We start from the raw sequence: 16,261 nt of genomic DNA, 5'->3' as shown, positions 1-16,261 counted from the left end.
AAGGATAACACCTAGGGTATAAGTCTGAGGGACTGGGAGGATGGTGTCTTTGAGAGTTATAGAGAAGTCTGAAAGGCGGAGCCTATGAGGGGGATAATGAGTTCAATTTTGTACATAGTTAGTTTAAGATGTTGGCAGAACACCAATTCCACATGTCTAATAGACAGTTGAAGATGTGAGACTGGAGGGTAGCAGAGAGGTTAGGGCAAGATAGGTAGATATCAGAATGGTCATCATAATTAAATCCATGGAAGCTGATGAGATCACCAAGTGAAGCAGTGTAAAGGAGAAGAGGGCCCAGGACTGAAAGCTGTGGGACACCTATGGTTAGAGGGCATGATCTAGATGAGGATCTAGCAAAGAAGACTGAGAAGAAGAGGTCATATATGTGGGAGAACTAAGGGAGAGTGATGTCCCAAAATCCTAGAGAGAAGAGATTATCAGGAGGAGATGGTGATCAGCAGTATCAAAGGCTGCAGAGGGGTCTAGGAGAATGAGGATTGAGAAAAAGCCATTGGATTTTGCAATTGAGAGAACAGTGGAAACTTTAAAGATAATAGTTTTGGTGGAATGATGAAGTCAGATTTTAAGGAGTTAAGAAGAGAGTGAAAGGAGAGCAAGTTGAGTCACCTACTGTAGATGGCTTTTTTGAAGAGTTTAGCCACAAAGGACAGAAGAGATGGTGGTTAGGATGATATACTGGGGATAGAAGGATCAAATGAAAGTTTTTTGAGGATGGGGGATACATGGGAATGTTTGTAGGCAGTAGGGAAGGGGTCAGTAGACAGGGAGAGATTAAAATAAGTGATAGAATGGGAATGATAGTGGAAGAAATCTGTTGGAGGAGATGGGAGTATTCGGCAATATGATAAGGGGTTTATGAATGCAAAAGAGGGCAGTCTAGAGTTGAATTGGTTTACTAAGGAGTCAAGATGGAGAGAAGAGGATAGAGTGGCTAGTGCAGGAGAGATGGCCTGGGAGAGAAGTGAAAGGTCAAGGTATTGGAGGTCATGACGTGGACAAAGAGTAGGGTTTGGTATGGGAAATCAGAGGGAGAGGTGGAAAACCAATAGATTATAGATGGATAAGGATTTTGGAATTCTTGAACGTGGAGGTGGCATATTTATGGGTGATGGTAAGACCTAGGATATGACCATCTTGATGTGTGGCTGAGGTAAGATGGAGGGGTAGGTCATGAGAAGTGAGTAGATTGAGGAACTGACTGGTTAGAGTGTTTAAGAGAGAATCAATTATGTATGTTGAACTCACCTACTATATGGGTAGCAGTTGGGGAAGAGAAAAAAATCACGAGTCATGTATCAAAAGGAAGAAGGGGAATGACCTGGAGGTCTACAGACAATAGCTACCAGGATTTTAATTGAGTGGTAGAGATGAATAACATGAACAACAACAGAGAGGTTATTAAATGATGGAGATAGGAAGAGAACCTGGAAGTGGCAGTGGGGAGCAAGGAATATTCCAACTTCCCCACCTTGTCCAGTGAGCTAAGAGAATGAATAAAGGTGCAGCTAGTACTGGCAAAGGTGTCCAGGGAGGCTGTATTTTCAAGGTGAAGGGAAGGTTCCAATAATAACTGGAAGATGGCAGAAATGGGGGAGGAAAAGTTTAAGGATGAAGGGAAATTTGTTGCCTATGGACCGGCATTTCAGAATGCACAATGGAAGAAGAGGTTAGTGTTTAATTGGAACTTTGGGGTAGGAAGATTGAGAGGAAACGGATTAAGAAATAAAATGGTGGGGGTGGGGTGGGGAATAAGGTTTGGATGATGACCTAGAGGAGTTCAGAATCACTGTGATGGGTAGGGTATGACCAGGTTTGAGAATATTCATCAGTGAGTCGAAGACGCCACTCCTCTTCTCAAAGGAGGCTGGAGATTGGCCTGGAGACAAATGTGATGTGAGACAGAAGGCACACAATTAGATGCTCAGATGAGAAGCAGGTTTTCCCTGCTCCATGCTCCCCCATAACCACCTCACCTGGAGATTAGGAAGGAGATAGCACAGCAGGAGATAGTAATCAAACCTACACAGCATGAGAAGGAAGTTTATTTCCTCACAGACTTTCCTCTTCTTCTTCCCTTAAGGGACAAGATGGAAGGCCTGAGGTCAGAGGAAAGGTTGCTTCTTTTTGCACTAGAGATTCTCCATAACGTGGTTGGGAGATCATGCTGGCAGCAGGAGTCTGGCACAAATGGAAGTCACTGGCATGGCCCCTTGCTGTCATCCCTCAGGGACACATTCAAGAGAGATGGAGGCCTGTGGTTGGGGAAGGTCTGCTTCCTGTTCTCTCCCAAGGCTGGAGATCAAGCTGTACACCAAGAAGTTGTAGCCAGCATAGGGGAAGTCATTTGGGGGCAGACCTGAAGTCTCTTGGCCCAGCCTCTAGCTGCCTTCCCTGGAGGAGGGAAGTGTGGTATGTAAGAATTAGAGGGTGTGGGGTCAAAGGAAGATCAATGTCGCAGCAGGAAGTCACATTGGGCAGCCGGAAGTCAGCCATTTGGCCCCTTGCCGCATTCTCTCAGGGCACGCATGGCAAGAGAGCAAAAGTGCCCAGTGGTCATCTTCTCAGGCCTTTTGGAACTCAGCACTGTTTGAACAACCCCCACCCAAGGTCTAGGAAGGCTAAGCTGCTTTCACCATTCGTTCTTGGGCTTCTGCTTGAGAAATAAGTCTTTTGTATCTCAATAAAGAAACCATTTGCTTGAATATCTAGACTCCACATATTTCAGATTTGATCCTCATCTGAAATAACTTGATTATCAGGCAAGAGTGGGTGCATTGGCCTTGTGGTTCAGGGAGGGTGGTAATCAGGAGGACGATCCACTAGATTGTGAACTCCTCGACGGCAGAGATTGTACTTTGCCTCCTTTTGTATTCCCAGAGCATGTACAGTGCCTGGCACATCGTAGGCACTTAATAAATACTTATTGACTGACTGACTGATTAAAGACTTCCCTGAATTCCAGGATGGTCCAGTAACAGGCATCTGGCATTTTGTTGCTCATGAATTATGGACTCTTTGGGACAAACCCAGTGGGAATGGAAAGGATATTCCATGGCACCTGGGGACATAGACTGATGGATCCATAATGAGAGGGACTAGGAGAGATGGCTCACTGTAAGGGGGACCACTTCACAGCTAATTCCTTGTAGTAACAGAGAATAAAGAGAAGGATTTGGCCAATCCCAGCTCCCCATTAGAGAGTCAGTCATTAGAGACAAGACTGGGGAAGCACCAGAATTGTAGGATCATAGGATCATATTGTTTACTATTTGTCCTTCATTTTCAAAGAGGACCAAAGACATCAGGAGGGTGATGTATTTAGAGCTGGAAGGGACCTTAGAGCCCATTGAATCCAATCATCTCATTTTAAGATGAAGAAACTGAGGCACAAGAGAAATTAACTGACTTGCTCAGGATCATACAGCAAGTGTGTGAGGAAAGATTTGAACTTGCTTTCTTGACTTCAAGTCCAGTGTGCTAGGCTTGAGTTGAAGTAGAAAGCTAGCATGTGGTGGGTGGATGATTGGATTACTGAAGTGGGGCGCTGAAATGCTTCTCCATAGACCCTGTGGATAGAAGAGACACCTGGTTGTCACAAGCTTGGCAGACTGAATCCAGATGAAGCTATAGCTAATTACCTAGACTACCCCCAAAGTGAGTCCTGACTCTTTCCCGTTGGGTGGAGGGGTAAGTGAAATTTGAATCATTTCAGAAAGGAGACCCTCTGCAGAGAGTAGGACAAAAGAAATATCTTCAAGCAAAATTGTATTTCATATGGGAAGACAAACTTCAACTTGGGAAACTTCAAAAACTAAATTAAAACAGAAAAGCTGGTTTGCTAATGAAAGGTCTTATAAAGAAATATTTAGATAAGCTAAAATGCTGTGAAAATGAGATTTTAAAATATTGAAGAAATTGCAAAAGAATTTAAACATAGACTAAGAAATAACAAGAAAAGCTTGTTGGAAACTGAATTGCATAAATATAGCTGATTGTCTCTTGCTGGACAGATGTCCAGCTTGGTTGGGCTTGGCTTTGGCAGCACCTACTGTGGAAACAGTCCTTCTCAGGAGCACCATATAAAGTCCCACTGAATCTTAGGGTTGGCTTTCTCCACAGATGTTTAGGGAAAATCCAGTTTTGCTTCAGCCTGGCTCAGCAAAGGGTATTGAGAGGAGTCATAGCCCCAGATTTTGCTTGGGGGAATAGTGGTATTATTACATCACTAAAGTAGGGAGGAATTCAAGTGGGAAACAAATGGAGGAAGAATGGTACAGTTGCTACATATCCCCAGACATTGAGTTAAGTGTTAAGACAGAAGGGAGTCCCATATCTAGTATGTGAAAAGGGAGACCTAGGAATTATGTCACCAAAGTCACTAGATGGTTCATACCCTGTGATCCAGCAGTGCTGCTACTACTACTAGGTTTATGCCTCAAGAAGATCACAGAAAGAGGGAAGGAATCTGTCTGCATAAAAATAGTTACACCAGCACTTTTCATTGTAGCAGAGAACTGGAAACAAAAAGGGTGTTCATTAGGTGGATCAACTTATGGTATATGAATGACAAAAGAAATGGATTCAGAAAAATCCTGGGAAGACTTGTATGAACAGATGCAAAGTGAAATAAGCAGAATCAGGAAAACAATTTAAACAATTACTATGCCATTGTAAAACAAAACCAAAAAAAAAGTTTTAAGAGACTTAAGAACTTTCACCTATGCAGGGAACAACTTTAACTCCAGAAGACTAATGATGAATCATGCTTCTGAGCTCTTGACAATGAAGTGATGGACAAGAGGTGTACAATGAGATGTCCATTTTCTTATATGGTCACTGTGTGGATTTGTTTTGCTTGGCCATGTTTATTTGTTTTAAGAGAGGGGAATTTGTTGCTAATGCTAATGTTTAGGTGAGGTGAGTTATGGGGGAGAGCGGAGTAGTAATAGTGACCACCTTTCCCCCTTCCTCCCCCCAAAAAAAGAAAATATAGGAAAGAGCCTTAATGGAACAATTATAAAATACAGATATGAAAGAAAAGAAGAAAATTCAGAAACAGACACAGACCATCAGGACAATATTGGAATTACCACAACTAATTTGTTTTATGCTTAAAAAAGCACAAGCTGTACATAACTGTATATACAGTATTGTACTATATCATGGTGTTGTATATAGTTATACTTTTCTGCTTTTTTGTATATGGAAATGATCGTATCTATTGACATAGATTAAGTTCACAATAATCATTTAAAAGACAGAGGCTCGTATACCTTAACTAGGTGATAACACTTCTCTATAATCAGTCAACTATAAGCTTCAGACTAAGTGCAAAAAAGTTCTCGATCAATTCGAATGTCTTTGAAATCCATTGGTTAAACCAGAGTGACACTGAACAGGAAGTGTATCCAGATTAGTTGAGAAAACTTGGTTACACCCTGTGGATCATTAAAATATGAAGCTAGTTTAGAATTAAGGATTTGAATGTCTACCGCAAAGAAGAGAGAAAGTCAAGCCCCCAAGAAGGGGGAAGGACAGAGAAAAATTCAGGATTTGGCCTTGAACTTGTTTACTTCCCCTTCCCCATTTTGGCTGGAAGAGGACTTTGTAGACTTCAATAGGTCCAGAGGATTTGGACTTTTTCATTAGTGTCCTAGCAGTGTCTGAAGAACAGTACCAGCCTGATGCTAAGTCTGCATCATGAGTCAAGAAGAAATTAGACATGAAGGAAGAAAGGCAGATTCGAAGTTCTACAAGAAAGCCAGAAGAAAAGTTACATCATACCTAAGGGGAACTTCATGAGCACCCTACAAAGGCAAGAAAAGGACTTCCAGAAACTGGGAGCTATGCTATTCTTTTGTCACAGGTGCTCTGAGCTTGAATCCACTTTCCCCTGAACTCTGTATGTACTCACAGGAAAGTGTCATAGACTTTTGGGGAGATATTCTTACCTACTATTTTTACTATACTTCTATCTCTTTCTAAAAGCTAATTGTCTGCCTGACTAATTGATATCAACTAATAAAACATGGGAGAAAGCAAACTAGTGCAGGCTCTTGAACTATAGCATTAGAAAACCACTCCTACCCACTCAACACTACCCCTAGAACTGTGAGGGGAGAAGTAGCCACCTTTTGGGGATGTGACTTGCTACCCAGTGGCCATGAGGGTTGGGAGAGTAGCCCCAGTGTCTATATATAAAAAATAAATACTAAGTGAATTTTGAGGCAATGAAGGTCATCAGGAAAGACTTCCCATAGAAGGTGATGTCTGAGCTGAGTTTCAAAGGTAGCTAAAGATTCAGAGAGATGGAAATGAGGAAAGAATGCATTCCATTCATTGGGGACAGTCAATGCAAAGGATCATAGAATCACTGATCTAGAGGTGGAAGAAACCTCAGAGGTAATTTAGTCCAAACCCCTCATTTCACCGATGAGAAAACCAAAGGCCATAGAGGTTAGTCTCCTTGCCCAAGGTCATACAGAAGTAACAAACAGCAGGGCCAGACTGAATTCAGGTCCCATCACTCCAAATTCAATGCTCCAAGTTCGTCATGCTTTCTATTATACTAGATTGACTCTGACAAAGGAGATGGAATGCCATGTGTAAGTAATAGTAAGAAAACCAGTTTGGCTAAACATAAAGGCCATGACAGGGAGTAATGTATAATAAAGACTGGAAAAATGGGTTGTGGCCAGACAATACAGGGTTTTAAATCCCAAGCAAAGGAATTTATATTTGATCCTAGAAGTAATAAGGAGACACTGGACTTTATCCTTTAGAATATAAGCTTCTCTATTAGGTTGTAAGCTCCTTGAGGGCAGGGACTGGCTTTTACTTTTTCTTCTTATCAGTGATGTGAAGTGGCTGGCACAGTAAGTACTTAATTAAGTGGTTGTTGGTTAATTGGCCATTAAGTAAAGGAATGATGACGTCAGATCTTCACTTCTGGAAAATCCCTTTGGCAGCTATGTGGAGACTGGATTAGAGAAGAAAGAGAATTGAGGCAGGGAGGTCATTTAGAAAACTATTACAACAATCCATGTTCAGAATGCTGAGAGCCTAAATTAAGAGTAGTGGCTGAGTAAGTGGTGAAAAGGGGACAGATGTTAGAGATAATTTAGAGAAAGGATACATAAGACTTGGTGACTCATTGGATATATAGGGTAAAAGAAAGTGAGGCATCAAGAATGATACTGAAGTTGAGACCAGTGGTGTGGAAGGATGGTAATGCTATTGAGAAAAATAAGGAAGTTTATAAGATGGGTGGGTTTTGAGGGAAAAGAAAATAAATTCTGTCTTCAATAATATGTTGAGTTTGAGATGTCTATGGGACATCCAGTTTGAAATGTTTAATAGACAGTTGATGGTGTGGAAATGAAGCTCAGAAGAGTGACTAGGGCTGCATATGAGTCATCTGTGAAGACATGAGCATTAAACCCATGGAAGCTGATTAGGCTACCAAGTGAGAGAGTGTGGAGGCCCAGGAGGGAGTCTTGGGGAACTCCCACTCTTAAGGGCTGAGACGAAGGTGATGGTCCAGCAAAGAAAAGAGACTTCGAAGTAGTGATTAAACAAGAAAAAAAATTAGAGAGAACAAGGTTACCAAAGGCGAGGGAGGAAAGTGTCCAGGAGATATGGGTTGTTGACAAGTGTCAAAAGCTGAAGAGAGGTCAAAAAGGTAAAGAATGAAAAGTGATAGATTTGGCAATTAAGAGATCACTGGTAACTTTAGAGAGCAGTTTCAGGTGAGTGTGAATGGAAGCCTGATTGTGAAAAGCTGAAAAAGAATGAAAGGAGAGGAAATCAAAGAAGTAAGTATAGGCAGCTTTTTCTAGGAGTTGGAATATATGAAATATTAATCACTTGGTATAGAATATAGCATGAAGGGTCAGTGGGGTTAAGTGAAGTTTTTTTTTTCCAAGGTGGTGGAGAGCTGTGAGTATTTATAGACAGCATGGCAGGAACCAGAAGATAGCCTGAAGATCAGAGAGACAGGGGATGATTGTGAGAGTAATATGCTGGAGAAGACAGGAGAGGATGGAATCAAAAGTACATGTAGAGGAGTTGACATTGGTGAGAAGGAGTAAAGGAAGAGAGAATGGGAAATATCAAGAGTTTTGAGATGTAAGAAATTTGCTGTAAATAATCTTTGTTTTCTCATGAAAGTATGAGTCAAAGCCCTCATCTAAGAGGGTGTGAAGGGATAGGGTGGGAGTCCTGTGAAGAGCAGGGAAGATTTAGAACAGTTCTTGTGAGAAGCACAATAGAAAATCAATTAGGGATAAGTAAAAGGATTGCCTTATTGTAATGAGGGGCCTGATAAGACAAGATAACATAAATTTGCAGGGAACTTGGTCACCTCACTTGTATAACTTCTTCCAGCTTCATCCAGCAGCATGAGACTATGAGTGGAGAATGCATATGGTGGGAGTAATTCAAGATTGGAATTTGGCAAGAAGGAATAGCAAAAGGACAACAGGGAAAGGGATTTGATGACAGTGTATAGTTGAACTGGTTAACTGTAGGGTCAAGATTGGGAAGCAAGGAGAGCAAAGTCAGATCAGGAATGATGGTTGGGAAAGTACTGAGGAATGGAGGGGTTGGAGGTTATGGTGAAGATGCAGAATAGGTTAGGGGAATAAGGCATCAGGAGAGATGGAATGATAGGAAATTATGTTCAGATAATGGAATTTCACCCTTCCTGCCAATTCCCAATTTCTGTTGAGTGTAATTGCCATCCTTCTGGTTACTGTGGTTTGCAAACTTTGCATCATCCTGAATGACTTATTTTATGCACACACACACACACATACACACACACACACACATACTCATATTATATATACATATACATACATACATATATAATTAATTGGCATGTGTGGTCTATTCACCAGCAGTAACATCCCTTGTATTTGTCCCCTTCTCTCTACTCATATGGCTGCCACTCAATTCAGTCTCTTACCTGGATTATGGCAATAAGCTCCTAATTGGTCTCCCTGCCTCAAGTCTCTCCTCACTCCAATCCATCCTCCACACAGCTGCTGTATTTACATTCTTAAAGCACAATTCTGATCACATCACTACCCTGATCAAGAAGCTTCAGTCATTCTCCATTGTCTCTAGGATAAGCTACAAACTACTGTGTTAAGCTCTTCAGCCCTTCATTATGTGGCTCATCAGATTTCATATATACTCACACATACTACATTCCAGTTAAACCAGGCCACTTGGCCTTTCCCCACTAATGACATTCTGTCCCCACCTGCTTACCCACTTGCCACCCCACCTTGGTACAAGCTGCCTCCTATGTCTGGAATGCTCTCCCTTTTCATCTCTGACTCTTGGAGTCCCTAGCTCCTTTGGAGGCTTAGTTCAAGTGCTAACTGCTATAAGAGGCCTCTTCTTATTCCTCCGGTTATTAATAACTGGGAGAATAATATACATGTATTTCATAGTTACTTATCATTTTATACATGTTATTTCCTACCGTAGAATGTAAATTCCTAAAGGACAGGGACTTTCATTTTTGTCTTCAGGTGCTTAATGAATGCTTATTGAATTGAGTGAAATGAAATAGAATCTTGATGACAATCACAGAAATAATTCCTTTCCTGGGTAGGAAGTTAGACCACATGATCTTTCTATGGTCCCTTTCTAAGTTTCCTAAGCTCTAAAATTCAATTATTCTAGGCCATTATTTGACTAATGAGGAAACTGAGGCCCAGAAGGTTTAATAGATTTATCCAGTATAATACAATTAGCCTCAGATCTGATATTAGAACCTAGTTCTTCTGCTTTGTAGTCTAATCTTTCTTCTACACCATACTATATCCCATGGAGGAAAAACACATTGGGAAACAGAAAGGTCATAGCAGAGCAGGGGGTGGACGGAATGGGACTCAGCATAATTTTGAAAGCTAAATAATTTCTGGCAACTATTTATACCTAGCCAGGATCTTAGAAATCATATAGTTTAACTTCTTCATTTTACAGATCAGGAAACTGAGGCCCAGAGAAGAGAAGTGATTTATCCATGGTCCCATAGTTAAGTACATGGTAGAAGAGTCAAACTGAGGTCCTTTGACTTTAAACGCAGTGCTCTTTTCGCTATACTCTGCAGCCTGCTTTCTGACCTCTAATACCTAGACTACTATGCAGAGGCATATGAAAACAGATATTAGTTGATACGGTACTGTGTGACATGTAGCAGAGGTATAATATAAGGGCCACAACTCTGTCTTTACCCTTCTCTAAGGCAACCTTGTCCCCAACTTTTGCTTTTGCCTACTCACAGTGACAGTGGCCAGTAGCCCCTCAGGTACATTGGCCACGATGATGCCGATGAGGAAGACGACAGCCTGCAGCCAGCCATAACCCAGGAAGAGGGAGAGAAAGAAGAAGGAGATGCCCAGAAATACAGCCACCCCTGTGATCAGGTGGATAAAGTGCTCGATCTCAATGGCAATGGGTGTCTTGCCAGCTTCCAAGACGGAGGTCAATGAGGCAATGCGGCCCATCACTGTGTGGTCTCCAGTGGCAATCACAATGCCCTGGGCCATTCCTGCAGATAAAGTGGGAAGGATGATTACTGAAAGTGCTCTTTTCTTACTGTGGGGAGGGCTTTGGACCTGTTCAGAGGAAATGAATAATACCCAAAATGGAACATGGATAATATCCAAAACTGAACCAGAGACTCAAGCCCCTTTGAGGATCTTTCTCATTCAGAAAGGCAGTATGGTGTAATGTTTTAAAGTTACCTTACTCGGAATCAGGAAAACCTGGGTTAAATTCTTCCTTAGAAATTTACTTAGCTACGTGACATAAGCAAATTAATTACTCTTGGAACCTCCTTTTCCTTATCATTAAGTTGTGGATAGTAATATTTACCTCACAGGGTGGTTGTGAGGTTAAAATAAGGGAATCTATGTAAAGAATTTTGCAAACTTTAAAGCACTATACAAATATAAGTCATGCATTCTCATTCATAAATCACCCCTGACCCCCCCAACACCATGCCTCCAGCCTTTGGACTGTTCCATATTCAGGTCTGACAGATGGGGCCTCCTCTATTCCAAAAGTCTTGATGGAACATTTCACAGTCTCTTGAGACAAATGTTTTGTTACCTAATTACTCTCCCTGTTCAGTTTTTCATTGTGCCAAGCTATAAATCCATTTACTCCTGTTTTTTGCTCAGTTGCTGAATATTTTTCAAAACCTCTAGAAATGGAACGAACCATGTAGTTCTCTTTCTGGTGGTAGTATAAGGCCAAACACCTTTCTTATCTTTGCTCTAGAACCCTATCCCAATCCTGTCATAGCCAGTTGGAGCCTTTTGCATTCTGGTGGGCAGCACAAACCATAGAATCCATGTTTTTGCCCTTAGTGTCCTTCTTTCTCCTTCACCAGCATTTATACAAACATTTACACGATGACACCAAATAATCAGTAGTAAGTGAGCTTCAAATCAAATCACTTGTAAGATCAGAGGGAAGAAGGATCATTGAGGGGAAGATTCCACATAATCATCTGAACTCAGGGATCAGGAACTCTCCTGAACTCTCACTGCATTAATTGTTATAATAATAACATTTTTATAATGCTTTAAGGTTTTCAAATGCTTTCCTCACAACAACTCTGTGAGATGGGTAGTACAAATATTATTGTCCCTATTTTATGGATGAGGAAAACTGTAGTGAAATGACTTGCATAGAGTCACACTAATAAATGGTAAAGCTGGGGTTTGAATCCAGGCTTTTGCGTCTCTGAGGCCCATATTCTTTATACTACCCTGTAATCTCCTTCTCACACTTTTCGTTTTCTCCACGGCGGATATTTGCTCTGGCGTCCAAAATCAAAACGGAGGTCAGAGTGGGCACCCACAGACTCAAAGAATCTCAGAGTTGGACAGGACCTCAGAGGCCATATGATCTATGACTAACACCTGAATAGGAACCTCATTTTAATATCATCTAGACTCTCTTAAAAAAACCTTTAGTGAAATATAGGTCTCTTATTCTACCTCCAAAGGCATCTGTTCTGATTTTGTATAACTCTGATTTTTTTGGAAGTTTTCTTCATATAATAAACCTAAATCTAGCGTCCCCACATTGCTCCTAGTTTTGTTCTCTAGAGCCAAAAAAAATGAACAAGTCTTCCATGTGACAGATCTTAAGGCAGTTGCCATGTGTAGCCTAAGTCCTCTTCAGGCTAAACATCCCCAGGTTCTTCCTCTGATTTTTGTATGATACTGTTTTTATTCCCCTCACTATCCTTGCTGCACTCTTCTGGATGAATTGTAGTTTGTCCAAAGTCCTTTGCTTAGCAGGTACCTCAAATCCCTCCCCTTTCCCCCTTTACTACCCAGTATCCTAGTGTACCTCACAAGTAGAGAGATCTCCTTTCTGGGTCAAGGATCTGGGGAGGTGTTGAAACTATTTGCTAAAAAGGGCGAATGGAATGGAATCCAGACCATTGCCCTCTTGTCTGCCTTTTCTGCTTTGCTAATTAGTTGACAGATGAGAATTTCATTAACACCTAATAGTGAGTCTTAATCCCAGTTGGGTTAAGTGAGCTGTCATACAAACTTCACCTTCCACACAGTTGGTGGAGTAGAAGCAGATGTTACTAGTTTCCAGGGGATTGGGGTGACTAAAATCGGGACTACGGGTTTGTGGTTCTGACTCTCCAGTCAGGGATGAATTATCCACCTGAGACGGAAAAGAAAAAGAGGTCATCAGCATGTGAGGCACATAGGTCACATGTGGAGACAGATACATGAAACAATAAGTAATTACCAAACATCCAGGACACAGAGAAAAAGAAAAGTCTCTGACCTTTGAGGAACTTACATTTTATTAGAAGAGGTACTACATACATGCATAAATATATGCAGAACATATATATATATATATATATATATATATATATATATGTAGGTATGTGTATACATATATACATACCTACATATATATATACATACATATATATATATATATATGTATGTATATATATATATATGTATGTATACACAAAGAAGTTTTGCAAGGGAGAGTTCTAGGAACTAAATACACCCAGAGGCCCATATACCTGCCAGCATGAGCAGGGTACACATACATACATAGTCACAGAATGATAGAATTTGAGAGTTGGAAGGGATGGCAGTGACTATCCAGAAGTCCAACTCATACACAAAAAGAATCTCTACTTGACATAGCCAAACAGATGATGTAGAGTGCTTAAAGATTACCGAAAAGGTCACAAGTTACAGACATTGAGACATCCCACCATCAGGCATGGACATGGAGAGACATACACTACCACCCCCTATCCACAGGACCCTCCTTTCTAGTGATCTTCTTGGGTTTGGGGGACAAGAACACAGTTCTCTTTTCTGGGTCTATAACAATACCATAGTTCTAGTCTCTCTAGTTTTGCCTCTTCCTCACCCTGCGAAGATTCTTAACTCTGTCCTTATGGAGGGCACCTCAACTAGTCCCTCTTGGGCCTGCAGACTCACCTTACATCCATGGGCAGAGATGACCCGGAAATCAGCAGGGATTCGGTCTCCACCCTTCACCTCCACCAAGTCTCCTCGAACCACATTCTGTGAGTCGATCTGCATCTTCTCCCCTTCCCGAATCACTAAGGCTTGCTGTGGAGAGATAATTGGAGGGTACTGTTAAGGTTTCCTTCTCCTGTCATTGGGTTTCCTCTTTAGCTGAACTTCACCTGTATGGGACTAGACTATGGAAACTTTCATCCTGTTATCTGAGCCAGAACATTTTCACCTATGTGGGTTTACACTAGTGAAAGCTGTGCTGCCCACCAACATGCTAAATGTCGCTTTGGGGCTGCTTGATTCCACAAACTTTTTCATTAAATATCTCGTTCAACTTAGACTTCCCCTGCCTTTGGTGGCCATGTCTCCCCAGGTAATTTCTTCATTTCTTACTCTGTGAATCCCTAGAATCTAGGCATACTGAATTAGGTACAATCTCCTTTCTGCTGCTATCTCATCTCCCTCAATGTATAGCCTTGTTTCTAAATACTTTGATCCCTATCACCATTTTCAGATCTCTCTTCTGTTATCACACATAACAACCAATCTGGGCATAAAGATTCAAGGTGGAGAAGGTCATATGCCCGATACCAAAGGCCAATCAGGACTCACTTCAGCATCTGAGCAGACAACTGCATAATTTGGTAAAACTCTAATACTGTTTGGATGAGCAAAGCTAAGGCTAGAGCAAAAGACCTCTGACCAGTTGACTATTAGTGCCCTCTGCCTTGGGTGGCTGGTCCAGCTGCTGCTGAATAACTTCACCAATCTCTTCCCTAGACTGTGCCTCCATAAGGGTGCTGAGCTGACTCTGGCTTTGAAAGGGAAGCTGGGACTTGAGGACTTGAAGGAATTTGTTATGGAAGTCTGTGGAGAGGTCTCTGTTTAGGGGGTTAAACCCTTTTAAGCATTGGATGACCTAAATGACTTTGTTTTCAACTCTCTGATTCTGGGTTTGACCCCCTAAATAGAGACCTCCCCACAGAAAGGGAGTTGCTAAAACTTGGACAGGGATGTGACACGGTCAGATGTGAGTAAGCCTGCTTACATCTGACCATGTCACATCCCTGTTCAAGAAGCTTTAGCAGCTCTCTTTTGCTTCTAAGATAAAATGTGGACTTCTTGACATTCAAAGCCCTTCACAATCTGGTTCCAACTGATCTCTATAGACTGATTTCACAAACTGTTTCATAACCCCCTCACATATTCTACATCTCAGACAAACTGGCTTATTGGCTGCTCTCCACATACAACATAATTTGTCCTCTCTCTACCTTTACATAGTTTGTGCCCTATACTTGGAATGCTCTCTCTCTCTCTTCACCCTCGACCTCTTGGATTCTCTAGCTCCCTTTAAGATTTAACTCAAATGCCATATTCTATAATAGGAGGCCTTTCCAATCACCCAGGTGTCCTCTCTTCACACACTCCCCACCCCAAATTACTTTGATTTTACTGTGTATGTATCTTATCCATATCTGTACTATTTCCCTTGTAGAATGCATAATCCTTTGGGGATGGGAGGCAGAAATATTTCATTTTTGCCTTTGTATCCCCACTTCTAGCACAGAGCCTGGTGTGGAGCGGCACTTGATAAATGCTTGTTGAATGATAATGCTGTTTGTAGAATGCTTTAAGACTTGCAAAGCACTGTATATATATATTATTATCTCATTTGAGGCCTATGACAACAAAAATAATAATTATTATATTGTCATTTTACCGTTGTTACCTCTCACCTATGCCAACACAATAACTTCTTTTTTTAGTTTTATTTATTTTATTTTTAATTTATGGAATAAAACAAGCATTTCCATAACATGGTATAATAAAAAAAAGTTGATTGCACATGAAACTACAAATCTATTGTATACAACTTGCTGTTCCTTTTAAATGCATAATAAAGTTATCATATAAATTTCTTTCTTTCCCTTTTTCTCCACTCCCTGCCCCACCCCTACCCTAGAGACAGCTACCATTAGACACAAATATGTATATGTGTGTATATGTATGTAAAATCATTCTATACATACTTCTATTTATCAGTTCTTTCTCTGGATGCAGATAGCATCTTCCTTCATAGGTCCTTTGTAGTTAATTTGGGTATTTATAATAGTCAAAATGACTTACTTTCTCAAAGTTGTTCTCACAACAATATTGCTGTTACTCTATACAATGTTCTCTTGGTCCTTCTCATTTTGCTCTTCATTATTCCATGCAAGTCTACCCGTGTTTTTCTAAGATCACTGAGCTCATCATTTCTTATAGCACACTAGTATTCTGTTACAATCATATGCTATAACTTGTTCAGCCATTCCCCAATTGACGGATATCCCCGCAATTTCCAGTTCATTGCCACCACAAAGAGAGCTGGTATAAATATTTTAGAACATATAGGTTCTTGTCCTTTTCCCTGAATCATCTTTGGAAATAACCTAGTACTGGTATTGTTGGGTCAAAAGGTATAGGCAGTTTAATAAGTCTTTGGGCATAATTCCAGATTGCTCTCCAAAATGGTTGGATCAGTTTACAATTCCACCAACAATGAATTAGTGTCCCAATTTTTCCACAGCCTCTCCAATATTTGTCGCCTTCCCCTTCAATCATTTTAGCCAATCTGATTGTTGTAAAATGATATCTCAAGGTTGTTTTAATTTGCATTTTTCTAATCA

The 16,261-nt window shown here is 40.9% G+C and overlaps 1 protein-coding gene across 1 annotated transcript in view; it reads right to left on the bottom strand.

Annotated features, from left to right (window-relative positions):
• Nucleotides 1–16,261, bottom strand: part of LOC110203115 (sodium/potassium-transporting ATPase subunit alpha-2-like) — a 68,117-nt gene that overhangs the window by 37,564 nt on the left and 14,292 nt on the right. Inside the window, exons 6-8 of the mRNA XM_020979580.2 lie at nucleotides 13,548–13,682; nucleotides 12,621–12,738; nucleotides 10,323–10,591 (exon numbers count right to left, since the gene is read on the bottom strand). Of these exons, the coding sequence (XP_020835239.1) occupies nucleotides 10,323–10,591; nucleotides 12,621–12,738; nucleotides 13,548–13,682 (522 nt within the window). The remainder of the gene's footprint in view (nucleotides 1–10,322; nucleotides 10,592–12,620; nucleotides 12,739–13,547; nucleotides 13,683–16,261) is intronic.

This window comes from Phascolarctos cinereus, unplaced genomic scaffold, assembly GCF_003287225.1.
Source record: "Phascolarctos cinereus isolate Bilbo 61053 unplaced genomic scaffold, phaCin_HiC Scaffold_5;HRSCAF=322, whole genome shotgun sequence".
NCBI classification, from domain to species: Eukaryota; Metazoa; Chordata; class Mammalia; order Diprotodontia; family Phascolarctidae; genus Phascolarctos; species Phascolarctos cinereus.
This window is presented reverse-complemented; position numbering and strand designations above follow the sequence as displayed.